This window comes from Neltuma alba, unplaced genomic scaffold (genome assembly GCF_004799145.2).
Source record: "Neltuma alba isolate B1F8T4 unplaced genomic scaffold, ASM479914v2 tig00005934_pilon, whole genome shotgun sequence".
NCBI lineage: Eukaryota > Viridiplantae > Streptophyta > Magnoliopsida > Fabales > Fabaceae > Neltuma > Neltuma alba.
In genome coordinates this window covers 1-18,340 of record NW_021634283.1, presented here as the reverse complement: position 1 = coordinate 18,340, position 18,340 = coordinate 1, and the positions used below count along the sequence as shown (strand labels likewise).

At 30.0% G+C, this 18,340-nt stretch overlaps 2 protein-coding genes and 1 long non-coding RNA gene across 3 annotated transcripts; 1 reads left to right on the top strand and 2 right to left on the bottom strand.

The window, feature by feature from the left end:
* The first annotated feature begins 9 nt into the window (after nucleotides 1–9).
* LOC114749068 (protein GRAVITROPIC IN THE LIGHT 1) lies at nucleotides 10–2,095 on the top strand. The gene has a single exon (XM_028937536.1). It carries the CDS (start codon nucleotides 104–106, stop codon nucleotides 1,655–1,657), a length of 1,554 nt encoding a protein of 517 aa, XP_028793369.1. The 5' UTR covers nucleotides 10–103; the 3' UTR covers nucleotides 1,658–2,095.
* Nucleotides 2,096–12,002: 9,907 nt separating this feature from the next.
* Nucleotides 12,003–12,779, bottom strand: LOC114749070 (uncharacterized). Its single transcript, XM_028937537.1, has one exon. It carries the CDS (start codon nucleotides 12,777–12,779, stop codon nucleotides 12,003–12,005), a length of 777 nt encoding a protein of 258 aa, XP_028793370.1.
* Nucleotides 12,780–15,911: 3,132 nt separating this feature from the next.
* LOC114749067 (uncharacterized) lies at nucleotides 15,912–18,161 on the bottom strand. The gene is made up of 3 exons (XR_003740525.1): nucleotides 18,082–18,161; nucleotides 17,609–17,683; nucleotides 15,912–16,212 (listed from the first exon to the last, which is right to left on the bottom strand). It is a non-coding gene; the product is annotated as an uncharacterized LOC114749067 (long non-coding RNA).
* Nucleotides 18,162–18,340: the final 179 nt, after the last annotated feature.

The following is an 18,340-nucleotide window of genomic DNA, read 5'->3' as shown; positions in this document are numbered from 1 at the left end:
AATTCTTATTCTTCTCTTCCGTTAGATTAGGTTCATACTCAATTGATTTGATCCTTCTTTGCTTTCACGCTTTCAAGTTGCGAAGTTTTAATTCGCTCAGAATATGCCTGAAGTGGATAGTTCCTCCACCAAACCCCCTCAAATCTCCGAGATGTTCCAGAAATTTGCCCTCGCTTTCAAGACCAAAACCTTCGAGTTCTTCGCCGACGAAGATCAGGCCGCCGGCGCCGCAGGTGAAGACTCCGATGGCTTCTCCCTCTTGGATTCTGCCGAAGATTTCATCACCGACCAGAAAGTTGTGGTCATCAAACCAGATCCAGCCTGCAATTTCTCTCCCGAAACGACGCCGTCTCCGCCTGAGCCGCCTATAGCGAAGCCTGCGGGTGAGAGCCCGGTGAAGAAGTTGGAGCAAACTGAGAAATTATTGTCGCCGGCTCAACAAGCGGCAGTGACGAAGTCATTGAGCGAGAGTGAGATCAGAGCATTGAATACTCAGATGATGCACACGGTGATTTCCTCGATCTTCGCTACGGTTTCGTCATTTGAAGCTTCGTATGTTCAGTTGCAGACTGCTCATGTTCCGTTTATTGAGGAAAATGTGAAGGCGGCTGATAGAGTTTTGGTTTCACACCTTGAGAGACTATCCGAATTCAAAAAATTCTTTAGAGATTGGCAAAGGAGTCCTGATTTTGATTCTGAATTTCCTATCAGGTCTTGCTTAGGAGCTCAGGTGGAAGAAAATCAGAACAAGCTGCGGACTCTGGGGACTGTTTCGAACCGCTTACAGTCAGAGCTTGAACAAAAACATGATGAGGTTTCGGTTCTAAGGAAAAAGTTGGACGAGATTCAAAAGACTAATGTCAAGTTGTCCAAGAAGTTATGCGGTAACTTGAATTCTTCTAATGATGTTTTGCTAACCGTAAGAGTGTTTGATTCGGTCTTGCATGATGCTTCTAGGGAAACTCACAAATTTACTAAGATATTGATTAGTTTGATGAGAAAAGCTGGGTGGAACTTGGATGTAGTGGCCAACGCAGTTCATCCAAACATCAACTATGCAAAGAAAGGGCATAATCAGTTTGCTCTTTTGTCATATGTATGTTTAGTGATGTTTCAAGGTTTTGATTTGGAAGATTTTGGGATGAATTCCGGTGAACCCATGTCAGATGGCCATGATTTAGATTCAGAAAATAAAAGTAGGTTTTTGAAGCAACTGCTTGAGCATGTATCCAGCAATCCAATGGAGTTGCTTAGCATCCATCCTACTTGCGAGTTTTCAAAATTTTGCGAGCAGCAATACGAGAGACTTGTCCATCCTACGATGGAATCATCCATTTTCATTGATTTGGATGGAAATGAAACGGTACTGAAGTCATGGAGGTCAATAAGCATGTTCTATGATGCTTTTGTTAGAATGGCTAGCGCCATATGGACACTTCATAAGTTATCCCATGCCTTTGATCCCGTGGTAGAAATTTTTCAAGTGCAGAGAGATGTAGACTTCTCAATGGTATACATGGAGGATGTTACAAGGAGAGTTACTTGGCCAAATAAAAGAAGGGCAAAAGTGGGATTCACAGTGGTTCCAGGATTTAAAATCGGGGAGATAGTTATTCAATCACAGGTTTATCTGAATGACTTGAAATGTACAGAGTAGTATAAGTAGTTGTTCTTGTTCAAGATATGCTATCAGATGAGACTGTATTTGTAAGGTACCAAACCTGTTGGCGGCTCTGGCAGTGTATACCTTGTTCGCTTTTCATTGTAAGTGAAATCCACTAACTTTCCTGGAATTTATACCAAGAAGATGCCTGTTACAGATTGAGAAAGAAACGCTATGTATGCCAGAAGAAGATGTTTGGTTCTTCTGCTGCTGTAGTGGGAACAAGGCAAGTTGTGACAAGTCTTCCCGTCTATTTGTTGTTAAAACTCATGTGCAATAGGTAGCCTGCGGACACTTCCCTTGTTTTATCTTTCTTTTCTGTTTGTCAGTTTTGTTTTGCTGTTTATAGGTTAGTTGTGTAGAGCTCTGTGTACAGAATACTACCCCGTTTCTGGGGACTATGAAAGCTGATCAGTCAATTGTGTATCTATCTCAAAAAACGAATAAATGTTTCCTTATGGTTATCAGTAACATTTTATTTCAAGAATATATGGCTTTGTTTATGTTTTTTGCTAGCAAGTAACTTTATGCTGTGGTTAGTAATTTTTTAATATTGTCTCTTTTGGTTCTGTTTTCGATATGGGAAAATAAATGTTCAAGTTCAAATGTTTCCCAGGTTTGGCTGGCTGAAAATCTTATCTCTTTGTATATGCACATTTTTTTGGGCATAATTCTGTTGCATGAATAATTTTTGTCCTGTTTTTGCTTGCCAACCCTCTTCCTGAATCTGGACTTAGGTATCCTATGATGAAAAAGTGATAGAGTGATATGTAGAGCCATGGATGAGACCCACTAGATAGATTCCACCCATTTCTGTCTGTCATCATTTTTCTGCAGGAATCCACTCCACACAGTCTCCATGCCCACTTTAGCCATCGAATGATTGTTTTAGGATCCTTCAGATTCTTATGAAGGTGGATGTGTTGCCTGAAATAAACTGTTTTTGAGGGTTAAGTCCAAATATACTTATGCAATATTTGCAAATGCACACTTGGCGTCATAATATTTACATAGATGCAAAAGTGCTCATGAAGATTGCAAAAAGGTGTAAAAATGTCACGTATGCTAATTTAAGCAAATGTCCATTAACATTTAATATAGGGTTAATACAATCTTTGGTCTTAAGTTTGTCTTGATTTTGATTTTGGCCTCTTAAGTTTTAAATCATAGGTTTTAGGAGCAAAGTGGTTCGTGTTTTTATTAAACTATAGGGATTAATATTTTAAATAAAAGGATACTTGAGGGGTTAATACGTGTGATTTAAAGCTTAAGGAATCAAAACTAAAATAAGAGTAAACTTGAGGGACTAAAAATTATATTAACCTTTTAAAATATAAAGAGATTTGCATCTTAATCCTACTTTTAATTAGGCTCTGACAATTTTTGAATATGACTTTTGTCAAATAAAATAAAATAAAATAATGGTTTCTTAGTTATTAGTCGAAGACTCGAAGGTAGAGCACCTAGCTTCTCAAGTCGTTAGCGTTCTCTGGCAAGCATCCCGGAAAAAGGACCTTCTGTTTAATTTTATATTGCAAGGCCAGAAGCTGTTTCCTTCGACCCACTTTGTATAATCTTTCTTTGTTTATTCTGCGAATGGACTTGGAGAGCAATCATTTACTGCAACAAACAAGTTGATCGCCAGCTATGCACTGGAAAACGTAGCTGGGATCTGGTAAGATAGTTGTCTTGGAACTTGCTGTAGCTTTAGTTGGCTGCATCTTTAATCTAATATAATGTTGACGCTGTTGTCGTCAACCAACTTATTCCTTTGTGGTTATTATTTGGCAATGCTAAGTTTAGTTGGCTCTTCAACATGGGTATTTGCTCTTGCTTGAGTGGATAAGTGTTTTTTTTTTTTTTAATAATACTCCTTCTTGTTCTGAATGTAAAAGTTAGTAGATGAGTTTGTTATAGTATTTTCAAATTTTAATTCATTGTGGCTCTTAAATTTATACTTTTTCTCTAAATTCTTCATATTAATTATACAAATGAAGGGATTTTCATTGTGAGTGTAATGTCCAATACAAATAATTAAACAGAATATCTTAGAGAAATTATATATTTTTAAAATAATTAATTATTTTTTTTATATATATACTATCTTGACCAGTTTGCTCCAATTTGAATTGAACTTCACATGGAATAAAAAAGAAATAAAATACTACCTCCGGTCCTAATTAGAAGAGCCAGTTGACTAATTTAAAGAGAGTAAGGAAGTAAGTTGAGTTAGTTATTTTATTGAGTTAGTTATTTTAGAGGATAAAAAAAATTCTTGTATCTCCTATTATATTTAAAAAGTAATGGTACATAGTAGATATTATTGAGAAATACGTACGAGCTAATTAAAAAATTTTGTTTTGATCTTAAACGTAAGGCTTTACTTAATTTTGTCTCATAAATTTATATTTTTTTTCCTTCTAAACTCTTCTTATTGGATGCATATATTAAAGGGTTTTTTTATTAAGAAAATATTTTTCAATACAAATGATTTTAAACGGGTGTTTAGGGAAATTGATACATCTTTTTATAAAAAACTAAATTAATCTTTTAATATACATAAATATATATTTATATATTACATACATATATAACACTTACTTCGCTGCTACTTTTTGTTGTTATATGAGCTGGGCCCAAGTTACTGTTGCATCCTTCTTGTATGATTGACTATCGTTTAACTTTATCACGCCTTGTCTCCTTTCCTTTGAAACGCATAATGCGGCCGAAAAATAATCCAATCATGATTTAACATAAATCATGCGAATCAATCTGGATGGTTTATGTCTGATACGTGTCCACCAAAATGTAATTTGGATCCGCACGTGATGGTTATGTGAGCAATATTATTGAAATTACATTATAAATCTAATAAAATTTGAATCACTTGGAAATGCTTGTTTAATTATTTTAAATTCATATTTAAGATTTTTATTTTGAATTTATTATTTATCCAAAGATAAACCCAATACTTAAGTTACTTCTTATTATATACTCTTTTGATTCTTAATATAAGACTTAGTCGAATAGTTGATGTTGCTTCCATACTTATCAATTTTTTTAAAATTAATTTTATTGATATTCTCTCAATAATAATGAAGTAGGAGAGGAAGGAAAGAAATTAGAAAGATGCTTAAGGTGTTTTATAAAAAGCATATTATATTAACTAAAACAACTAGCATCCTTAATCTACTCCAATTAGTTAATTACGTCTTACATTAAAGGCTAGAGGAGTATAATACTACTATGTAAAAGATAATAAAAAAATAAAGAGATCAAAATTACAGAGGTTAGAAAAAATAAAAATAAATAAATAATTTATCTTTTATGATTATCTGATATATGCGTTTTTCAATTTTACTACGTAAGAAGATGATTTATTTCTCTGTTAGTTCAGTCAACCTATGTTTACAAAGTTTGACTCATTAGTAAAGCTCTACCATATTAATTACCAAAAAATTTTGAGTATTTACAATAGTATTTCCCAAAAAGAGTAGATATTCATTAAAAATAATGTCTCATATCTATTAGAAAAATTTAATTAAATCCTGATTAATGCTCTCTTTATTCAAGAGATTAAATCCATAATTATTTAACTGAACAGCTATTATAATATTTTGGAGTATTAAGGTGAAAATTCATGAGCGTTGGACATCGATTCTATGGGGTTAAAATTACTATGATTTTAAATTTTTGGAGAAATATTGAATCCAATAAAATTTTTGAGTGCTTAGCACTCAAGTGAAAACTTCCAAGAAAAATTTACACTTTATCCTTTTTTTAATTACTTATACAAGTTTAGTTTCTTCTTTGAAAACTACAGTTACAAAGCATTCCTTCAATTCCCTGTAAAAGCTGAATAACTAAAGAAAAAAGAACTTTTAATGCTGAATAACTTTAATATATGCAATTATTATAAGGATTACTTTAGAAAAAATAGATAAATATGAAAGTCAAAGTGGGTTGAGATCTTATATTTAGGACTAAATTAAAAGTCAAATTAACTCTTATATTAAGGACCGGAGGTAGTAGTATTGACATGAAGTCTTTGAAGATTGAAACGTAAGAGGATTCATGATTATAAATTTATAATATAATTGCAAAAGGATGAAGATTTACTCCCAAGTAGAACTGCCAGAAGTCCTAAGGTTCCATTTAATACGAATCATTAAAAAAAAGGGATAATGATTGAGATTATAATTGAAAAAATCTATTAAAAGAGAGTTTAGCATGAGAGATTGCTTGTTACATTGGGATTGCTTGAGAAAATCTAAGGTCCCATTTAGTACAAAGCATTGAAAATAATGGATAAGGATTGTGATTAGAATCAAGAAAATTTATTAAAAGAGAATTTAGCACGAAAGATTGCTTGTTATATGGGATTAGACAAACCCATATATGTGATATTGGAGAATATCATAGGAGAAAGTGATATTTCCCAATCTCACTTTCATAAGTCTGTTTAATTCCATGTAACAAATAATTATTCATGCTAAATATATTTTAATGATTTTTTTTCAATTACAATCACAGTCTCAATCTCTTATTTTCAATATTTCATACAAAATGAGACCTAGAGTTCTAAGCTCTCGCGGCAACCTATAGCCCCAAAACCCATATCACAAATTAAAGTTTGCAATAAGCAAAACCAATATAAATAAAATTTCAATGGAAATTTATTAATTTCAATCCTCAGAATCTAATTACAGCAGTTAAACGCATGCATATGGGGGGGTGGAAAAAAGAAGATTTAATCATAAGATTTGGAAACAAAAATTTGAACCAACCGAAGGAAGGAGGTTTGACAAAGAGAGGCTCACAGATGGTGAATGACTGAGTCCCAACTTCACACACACATTTATATTCTAATCATAAGACATATATTTTAACCATTCAAACGTAATCTTCTATAAGATATTGTTTAAAATTATTCTTTTTTATAACTGTTTTAAAATTATTCGACATTTCATTTTAAAGTAATTCATCATACCAAATTTTAACACTTTCAAATTTGATTATTTATTTTTTTATAATTTAATATTTTAATAATAATTTTATGAAAGACCAAATCTAATCTGTTTAAATATTAATCTAACAGTTAGAGAGAAAAAAAGGAAAGAGAATTGGAGGTACAAAGACAGAATCATTTTTTCCCTCTACAGTTTACTAAATCTAATTAACCTTAAAGTTTACTCTCTCAAAGGTTTGGCCAAAAATATTTATTTCCCACAGTATTTCCCAAAGAGAAGAGACTTGGCCATTAGCATTTAACTTGATTTGCAATTTCTTACAAGAGGTTTACATTTTCTCTTTCTCTACACCAAGTATGAAAGATTTTACCATTAGGTTCATGTTCGTGTATAAAGATATCATATAATTGTAGTCCAACTTCATGTGTAAATTCCATAAAAGATGATAGTCTCATCTATCTATTTCAAAATGAAATTAAATTCTTATTGTTGCTTTCTTTATTTCACAAGTGTTTCATTATTTAATTGAAGTAATTTTTAATTATAAATTTTTTTAATTACAGATACAATCATACAACTTTATTAGTTTCTTCTTTGAAACTTGTAAAGCATTCCTTTCCCAGTAAAAGCTGAATAACTAAAGAAAGAAGAATTATAATTCATGCGGTAAAACAACAAAATTAAAGAATTACACAATAAATAATGAGTTACGAAAATTTATTCCACAGGCAATTGAAAGCGACACAATGGACAAGTATGGCCTGTTTTTAGCCATCTTACAATGCAATTATTATGGAAAAAATGGTCACAAGGCAATGCTGAAACATCCTCGTCACTATCATCATCATCAAAACTTTCCAAGCAAATGCTACATTGGCTTGTCCTCATTTCATCCTCGGACAATTCCATCTTCTTCAGTGACGACGCTATAACTTTTTCTGTTGCCGGAACTATAAACAACTGTTGCATGGATTGCTCTAAGACTTGATTGATTTCTGTTGATTCATCATGATCAGAAGATAGTAAATGATTAATGGATATCTCTGTGGGATGATAGATTTCTGCATGTATCGTGTATTCATTTGCTGCACTTAGAGCAGTAGTTTGAGGATGAAAAGACAAGGATAGCAAGTCTTGAATGGAAGAAGTATGGACATGAAGATACACATTTAGAGGTATTAAACGATGATGATGATGTTGAGTAGTAGCTTCTTGGTCGTAAGATCTGATTTCGGATGCCAATAACTGAATATTATTTTGGGAAAGATAGTTGGCTACGTTTTCACGAAGAAATAATAAAATTTCTTGAATTAATTCTTCACGAGACATGGTGATTGGACATTCAAACATTTCAAAAGGTGTCATTCGAAAAAGCCTCCTGTTGGGTGAAGTCCCATGTTGAATGAAAGCAAAACTGATTTGGAACATATCTTCCGTATCAAGTCTTCAGAAATCGAAGCCTATACTAAGAGGAGGGTTGCTTATGCTTTGTTTGTTGCGAGGGGAAATATTAGTTTAATTTGCTCTGGAAATTAAAAAAAAAAAAAGATAAATTTTTTAGAATAAAGAAAGGAAGAATATAGAATCTGATAAAGAATAGAAACATATTAAAGTCATGAAATATTTATATTAAAAGAGAAAAATAATTAATCCTAAAAGGGAAGCAGGAATAACAAGTGACTAAGCTTGGAGTATCATAGAAGCTCCCGCCCTGAATGAATATATATTTTTTCATTATATTATTTCAATATTTCTCATAAACTTATTCTTTTGCTTCCTTGTATTCGAAGTCATAAAAATAGAAATTAATGAGAAAAAGATTGATCCAACACAGACGATGATGATGATGATGGACTTCCACAAGGAAAAACGCCTAAACCTATAGCCCAAAACCCATGTCACAAATTGAAGTTTGCAATATAAATAAATTCTCAACCGAAATTTATTAATTTAAATCCTCAAAATCTAAACTAATCGAAGTATATACATAATTGTATATTCTAACAAAATTTGAAAACAGCAGAAATAAAAATTCAAACTAACCAAAGAATGAGGGAATAGCCTGGGACGGAAGTTTGACGGAGAGATCAGGGCCTCACCAATGGCGAATGACTTTTTTCCCACTCTATATGTGTGTGTATATATTGTAAGATTCTAAGAGGCAGACCGATATTTTAATGATTCAGATTATTAAATTAAAAAGATAAATCTAAATGGTTCAAATATTAATCTAACGAAAATGAAGATGGTAGAGTAAGAGAGAATCATTTTTCCTCTATCTCTATCTATCTATATCTATTTCACCTATAAAATATTGCTAAAAGATATGTTTTGAATTATTTTCTCTTTAAAAAATTTAAATTTAAGTCACTTTAACAGTATTATTATTAATTATTTAAAAACGATTCATTCTAGCACTTTTAAAATTGAAATTTAATATTTTTAGTTTGGTTTGTAATTTATCATGGATTAAATCTTTGTCGATTTTAAAATAGCCTTGATATTAATTATTTAAAAATAATTCATGCTAGCGTTCTTAAAATTTATTTTATTATTTAAATTTATAATTTGAACGTAGATAGACCCCACATTTAACTTACTCAATTCATACACATAATATATATATAACTAATTACTGTAACCCTATAATTTTGTGTGTTTTCTTATTTTTAATATCATTTTGCCTTTTTATAAAATATATATAACTGTAACTATTATTCTGATTTTTTTTCATAAAAGATTAAATACTTTATACAGCGGAATACGTAGTTTCAGCAACATTATCATCTGAATCCTAAAAATTCAATATCATTATCAAGTTTCATTTAGCGAAGTTTTCACCATTCATTACATGCTTTTTTTTTAAAAAAAAAATCATTCAAACGTGGTAGCTTAGAGATAAATCTGTTCCCTAAAATTATCATGAAGTTATTATAATGCCAAAGCCCTTAAATTCACCCTTGATCAATTATATGAGCATAAGATTATCTAATGACTTTGGACAAATTATTTATCTTCACATTTTTGTGTTTAGGTATGGATATATATATATATGGTAATGTGACTTAGATTTCTATTCAATCTTATAAAATTTTCAAGCTCAATCAAAACAATACAGCCTCTCTAAAAATATGTTCTGAATTATTTGCTTTTAAAAATTGAAAGTTGAATTAACGTACGTTTATTTTTTTTTTAAGTGAAAAATTGAATTTGTACCAATTTGAGTAAAGCTTGCTTTGCAATATTGCTATTTGCTAATAGTTTTTTTTTTTTTTAACTAGCCTATTTGCTAATAGATTGTCCTCGGAAGGTGAAAAAATAGAATTAAAAAAAAAAAAGGAAAGAAGTAAACGAAGAAAATGCAAATGAAGGAAAAAGACGGCTTCTTTTATATTAAACCACTTATTAATTTTTCGGTGAAAAAAACTACTTATTAATGTGTTAATCATTCACATCAAATCCTTAAGGATATATTTGATTAACATTTTTTTTGTAACAGATTTACATTTTTTTTTTCGTATATAGATATATCATATGAATGTAGCCCAACTTTAAGCCGAAATTTCATCAAACATAATCATCTCTACAAGCCAACTTGATTAGGGTTAGACGGTGCACGTTAAAAAGACCTATGTGATGACGAACTGGTTTTTAGCTAACTTTAACTCTCATAGTGATTTGACGGGTTTACCTTGTCAACCAATTAATTATTGTTTAGTTTCTTTAAAAAAATAATTTTAAAATATTTTTCTCATGCAATATAAATAAAACATAGTAAAATTTTTGTTTTTTCCTTCAAATGCTTGATTGAAAATACAAAATAAATGATATAGATATTTTTAAAATTTTTTTGAATAGGATATAAAATATAATAATATGATTACAATAACTAATAAAATTTAGAAAAAAAATTAAATGCACGTGACGGATTGTAAGTATGATGATACGGGTTCAAAAGTCTTACTTGCTGCTAGATTAACTTTTAACCAACTCTAACCTATCATTTTTGGCAGGTTGATCAGATTTATATTACCAACTCTAATTGTCATTATTTCAAAAATGAGATTAAATCCTTATTGATGCTTTTTATATTTCACACGTGTTATGTCCATCATTATTTAACTGAAGTAAATTTTTATTTATACATTTACCTATGTTGGTCACCGACGGAATAAAAGGAAGGGGAAGAGAAATTTTAATCAATTTGATTTAAGAAATTGAAGAAGTAAGAATTTTAAAATTTTAATAAAAAAGATGTAAAATATAAGAGTAATAAAAATTAATTAAAACTTTTTTTTGTAAGGAAAAGAGGCATAAGACCTAAACTAATTAAATCATTTTAACCCTACTTTTTCAATTTTTAAAATTAAGCTAATTATGGTCTTGTTTGGTTTCTTATTTTGAAAACAGTTTTTTTTAAAAAAATAAAAATAAAAAGCCTTGTTTTGTAATTTATTTTTGGTTTAATGATTTTTTAAAAAAAATTTGTTTTTAAAAACTAAAATAATTTTTAGCTGTTTTCTTGTTTTTGTTTGGGAAAATTGGTAAAGAAAAATCCCTGGTTGAAAATTTAATTGGCTAAAAAAACATGAATTTGAGCAAGTGCAACTATGATTCTTGAGTGCAATATATCTTCTGTTTTGTGCAATATATCATCAATGATATGTAATAATTATCAATACGGAAATTATTTGCACATAACAGAAGATATGTTGCATACAGCAGAAAATATGTTGCACTTAAGGATCATACTTGTACATGCTCAAATTTAGATCCTTTTAGCCAATTAAATTTTCAAACATGGATTTTTTTTTATCAATTTTCCCTTTTTGTTTTTTGTATTTCTTTTTTTTTTTTTTTTGTAAAAATCGAAACACCCTTTCTTCTCTGCTCAGTGACTTTTGCTCCGTTTGAGAATTTGAGTTCTACTCAAAACTTAACCCTCTGGTCTCAGCATGTTTACCTTCAAATACAATTTTTTAGAACAATTATCCAAGCAGATATTTTTTGTTTTTTATTTTCAAAATGTGCTTTAAAAAATAATTTTATAAAATTGTTTTGAGAACAAAAAATACAAAACAAAAACAAAAAAAGCCCTAAAATTTTTCATCCCCTTTGTTTCCCTCCATTTCCCTCAAACCAAACAAATGAAATCCTTTTTTTTTTTTTCCTTCGAAACCTACGAAGCGCTCCTTCCTAGTAAAACCTCAATAACTAAAAGGCAAAGAAGTTTAAATTCATGCCGAAAAACAACCAAAGAATACATATATAACAACCAAGGAATACATGTCACTAAGAAATATTGAATTATGAAAATTTATTGTAACAGTACAAAACAGTATGATAATGAATGTAATTCATGAAATTAATTACTCTACAGGGAATTGAAAGCGACACAACGGACATGTATGGCCTGTTTTTAGCCATTTTGCAATACAATCATTATGAAAAAAATGGTGACAAGGCAAAGCTGAAACATCTTCATCATCATCATCAAAACTTTCTAAGCAAATGCTACATTGGCTTGTCTTCATGTCATCACTGGACAATTCCATCCTCTTAAGTAAGGCCATAGCTTTTTCTGCTGCTGGAACTATAAACAGTTGTTGCATGGATTGCTCTATGACTTGATTCACTTCTGTTGATTCATCAGAATCAGAAGATTGTTGATGATGAATAGATGGCTCTGTGGGATGATAAATTTCTGTATATACCATATATTCATCGTACTCATTATCTGCATATAGAGCAGTAGTTTGAAGATGAAAAGACAAAGGAATTAAGCCATGATCAGAAGTAGTATTGACATCAAGATACACGATCAGAGGTATTAAGTGGTGATAATAACGAGTAGTTCCATTAATGGCGGTACGTTGGACTACTTGTTGGTAATAAGATATGATTTCAGAAGCCAATGGCTCAATATTGTTTTCGGAAATATAGTTGGCTACGTTTTGACGAAGAAATAATGGAACATCTCGAATTAATTCTTCACATGGCATTGTGATTGGAGATTCAAACACTTCAAGAGGTATCCTTCGAGGAAGCCCGGTGAATGGTGAAACCCCATGTTCGATGACTGTGAAACTGATCTCGAACATGTCTTCCATCAACTCCTCGGAAATTAAAACGTAAGAGGATGTCATGGTTGGATGGTTGGGTGAGGGTTGCTTTGTTTGTTTCTTGTGAGGGAAAATATCAGTTTGATCTGGAAAGAACAGAAGATAAATTTATAAGAATATAAAGTAATAATATAGAATTAGATAAAGAATTGAAAAAATATAATGTCTTGAAATATTTATATTAAAGGAGAAACATAATTAATTCTCAAAGGGAAGCAGGAATAACAAAGTGACTAAGCTTGGACTCTCATAGAAGCTCACTCCCAGAATATGTTTTTTTTTTTTTAAAAAAAATTATATTATTGCAATATTTCTCATAAACTTATTACTTTGCTTCCTTGTATCATAGAAATAGAAAAGAATGGGAAAAAGACTGACCCAACACAGATGATGATGGGCTTCCACATGAAAAAACGCCCAGAACTATAGCCTAATACCCAGATCACAAATTAAAGTTTGCAATATAAATATATAATAAGCAAAATCCCCATAAATAAATTTTCAGCTGAAATTTATTAATTTCAGCCCTCAATGTCTAAGTCAATAGAAGTATATACACGTAATTATAAATTATAAGTTATAAGTTCTAACAAAATTTGAAAACAGCAGAAATAAAAATTCAAACTAACCAAATGATGAAGGAATGACGTCCGACAAAGGTTTGACGGAGAGATCAGAGGCTCACCAATGGCGAATGACTGTGTTCCGACTCTCCATATATATATATATATATATATATATATATATAACTATATATATTCTAAGATTCTAAGAGGTCGTAGATCAATATTCTAGTGATTCAGATTTAATATTTTATAAAATATTATTTAAATTTTTTATTTACTTCAGTTTTACATATTAATATAAAATCTTAGCAGTTTGAAGTTTTATTATTTATTTCTTTATAATTTAATACTTCAAATATCATAATTTCATTTAAAAATCTAAATCTAAATCTAAATAGTTCAGATATTAATCTAACGAAAACGAAGAAGATCTTAAGGTAAGAAGAGAGAATCCCTTTTTTTCTAGCTCTCTCGCTCTCTCGCTCTCTCTCTATCCCATCTACATGACATTGTTAAAAGATATGTTTTCTATTATTTTCTGTTAAGAAAAATTTGACTAAGTCAAATTTGACCAATGTTAATTATTTAGGATCAGTTCATTCTAGCTCTCTCAAGTTGAAATTTAAGAGTTTTAGTTTGATTTTATAATTTATCATCGATTAAATCTAACGTTTAATTTACTCTTTCTAAAACAGAATTTAACTTTAAAAGATAAGATATTACAATATCTTATTAGTATATTTCAATATATTGCCTCAGATCCTTTGAATTATCCTGTCTGGGTATATCTTATCCTATTCCATTTATTGTATTTTTTTATTAGTTCTTTTCTTTTAAAAAAACATTTGGTTTATGAATAAGGGCCTCGGGCCTAGTAATAAATTAGGGTTTTTAGATGTTTTAACTTTTAAGTTTCAAACTAGGGTTTTAATATATTTATATGAAAATATATTAATAAAAGATACGTGTGTGCACATATCTCGCTTACACACATATGATAATTCTGCAAACTTTCACTTCCTAACGATGCTCAAATGAATGTGATCGTTCAAGCCATTCTTTCATTGCCCTCTTATTTTTTCTGCTTTTTAACTCTTGCATCTGATTTTTAATTGATATCATTTTGATCTTTTAGGGGACAAAAAGTATTTGTATATATAAGGAAAAATTAGCTAGTTTGCAAGTTCTCACAGTTTTACTTGGTTTTTAATCAGGACCTTTTAGTTTTTTTCCCCCTCCATTTTATCAAGGGCTTATAGTCTTACATGCTTATAGTTTCAGATGATTTTAATTGAGTCCTTGTGCCTTTTTTCTTTTTATCAATGACTTGAAACTATAGGGACTTAACTGAAAATTAGGTGAAATTATAAGACCCGATAAAATTAAAAAAATTGTAATGACTTAATTGAAAATAGGTAAAACTGTAAGAAACTTGACGAAAATGAAAAAAAAAAACTACAAAAACTTGATTAAAAATAGGGTTAATAGGAACCCAATACTTTAAATTATTTTTGGAGATGCTTCTAGCACCCTAAAATATTTAGAGAAGCAATTTTGCCCCTAAAATATTTGCCTTTATAATACAAAATAATTTTTTTTTTTTTATGAATACGCCATTGTTTTAATTCAGTAGCAGATGTTAAAAGCATAGGAGAGCAGCAAATGATTCAGTTTGACATGTAAATCATAATTTTCAAGTCTGTTTAAAATAGCTTATAGATAACTTCTTAATCATGTATGATTTATGAAATACAAGATAAATATGTTAAAAAAAGTTTGTCTCGACTTACGTTAAATTTGCTTATAAGTGATCCTAAGGCTTCATCACCCCTCTAGAGGATTGCATATTGCCACTGTTGTCCGAGTCCATGAGAGAGATAAAGAGCGGAAAATGGAAAGACAAAAGTATGAGAAAGATGTGGGTTACTTGCAGCAGAGAGTTTTTTTTTCCCCATAAAATTCTTACAGTTTTACCTATTTTTAATTAAGTTATAAGGTCAAAAAAACTTGCTGATTAATTTTTCTGGTGTAAACATATGAGAATGAAGGCAGGGGTTAGGGGAGTAACATCAACGTGAGTCATCAGCTAGTGAGGATTTTGTATGGACTTCTTTTTAATTATCTATTCGGAAGTCCTCATCATATCTCCTTTTCACACACGCACACAAAACGTCTATGGTCCTTAATATAAGAGTTAGATATGACTCATTTACCGATATTAAACAAGTTATTTAAATTAGTTATTTATAATAAATGGGTAATCTTTCCTAAATACCTTATATCAATCATGTGTATTAAAATTACCATTTTGTAAAAACTCATTAATATATGTAATTATCATGTGGATTATTATTTAAGGGCAAAATAAATAAATATTAGAGATAAAGTAGATGGAGCTCTTATAGTTATGATCAATTATGATCACCAATTAACTCTTATACTAAGCAATAAAACATATATAACCAAAACAACCCATTGATCCGTAGAACAAAATCTCGAGTTTTCAACTGACAAAAGTCATTTCCATGATGTTGGGAGATTACAACGTTCGTCATTAGTTCTACCGAAGAAAGAAAGCCGTACGTACGTACGTGAGCCTTCATGGATGTTCAAAACAATTACAGTAGTCACTAGGCTTCATTCACATCAGAGTCCATCCTCTTCATATTTAACATAATAACCACCTTAATTATATAACACTACAACAAACAAAGTAACAACGATAACACAACAAACGAGTCAGCTATTTATATATATCTTCATCACAAACCAGCAGCTAGCAGCAGAAACCCTAACAATTACAGACACTGATCGCTTAATAGTTAAAAGGGAGATATACCGACGTTTGTGGGACCCAAATATCCTTCTTTCATAAGCACCTCTTCTCCTTCCTACACGCATAACATTTACAATTCCATATCAGAAACCCTGCGAACACATGCCTACACCTCTCATCCGATAGCGCTATGTGGTGTAGTTTTTGTAAATGACCTAATTACTTTTAGTAAAATTATTTGTCACTTAGATGTGATCATTTAGTAAGTTAAAATTGATATTCAACAAGAAACTTTTGTAAAATTAATTCTCACTTCTTTAGTAGTCGTCATTAATAAACTATTCCTTTGATTCTTAATGCAAGACGGCAACACCTATATAACTAATTTAATTAAATTAATAAAGTTAGGTAAGTTAGTTAATTATAATAAATATAATATGTTTTTTTCTAAAATATCCTCATAATCTTCTTTAATATCCTCCCTCTTTTACTTGATTATGATTTAGAAAATATCAATATATAGGGTAATATAAGAAAAATTAATAAATATCATAAATAAATCTAAATTTATGATTAAGGCTGACTCTACAATTAGGTCTTACATTTGGACCGAAGGAGTGTTTTCAAATTAAGGGCATTTTGGTAATTTCAGTATAAAATTTAATCTCAAAATAATCCCTAGTGACTTCACAATAATGGTTAGACCATTTTAGGATCCTAAATTGGGCTTTTCAGATTTTGGGATATTTTTATGTCTTTCTCCCTTTATTATTTAAATCTTTACAACCTGTAATACCACGATGCTACATTCTTTTCTTAATATAAAATATATTTAACTAATTTAAGTAGATAAGAAAAACTATAAAATTAATTATTTGTAAAAAATAGTTGTTGGTTTTCTTTAAATACTTTTTTAAATCATTTGCATTGAGACTTTTCCTCATATGAACTTCCTTAACATGCATGTGTAATTAATAAGTATAGTTTAAAAATAATATGATAAATATAAAAGGCCAAATAGATTAAAATCTCATATTTAAAATCAAATCTAACTCTTTAAATAGCACTTATAGCCTTATATTAAGAACGGGGTAATGTTAGTTATCAACTTCTTAATTTAAGAAATTTATCTGCTTAGGTGTATCTTTTGTTGTGCGACCTAAATCAAATGAAGAAAGGAACTAGGGCTTAAGAATGGTACACTCAAGTCGTATCATATGTTTGCTAAAATGTTAGAAATTGGGAGAATGACAAATACATATATTTAAAATTATTAAATTCTAAATCAAGATTTGTTATCATACTTTAACAGGTTTTGACAAAACTTGACCTGCAAATAATAACATATTTATATAATAATACGTGATTTGAGATTTTGTAATTTTTATGATTTTTTTTGGGTCAATTTCCCCGTCAAAATTTGAATTGAGTTTGAAGTTGAAATTTCCGCAAAAATAAAAATGAAAATGAAAATAAAGTAAACGTACTGTAGCTAGGGTTCCGAGATGTACCTGGCGCACATTGGCTTTCTTCACGGGTTGATGATCAGGCATGAGTCCGAAGTGTATGTGAGGGAAATGGGCCCACTGAAAGGAACAAGTCAAAGGGACTCGTTTATCAAAACACCCAACTCCTTTTTAAGCGCATATATATTCTTTTTTTTTTTTTTTGACCAGCCATATATATTCTTTATATAGTCCAGGATACATAATGAATTAATGATATTAAGAAAAATATTATTACTTTTTTTTGCCCATAGAAAATATAATTACTTATACTATGTATGTGCCATTTTAATAAAATTTTCCTTCTTTATTACTCGTAATTATTTTATATGTGTTCATGGTTATGAATATATTGAAAATTCCAGTAGCCAAAGAATATATATTGTTTTAATTTTAAATATTTAACATTGTTTGAAATTTATATAATAGAAGAAATCCATTGTAGAGTAATTAAGATTTAGAATCTTCTTGGATCTTACATTCTTTGCAGCTGCACTAAAGGCCTCTCTGTGGCTTATATCAGGATTCCCAGCTTTGATGCGTTGGATCTCGTCCCTGAAATTCAAATTACCAAAGTTATGTCCAGCTTTAGATTTAATTTTCAGAGCTATTTGACAAAATTTATTAACAAGTTAACAACTCTAATTAACATTTATATTTATCAACTCTTGTTCATTAGGTGACATATACAATATAGATGTTACTCCTAGATTGCCTAAACCATAATATCTCTTTCAT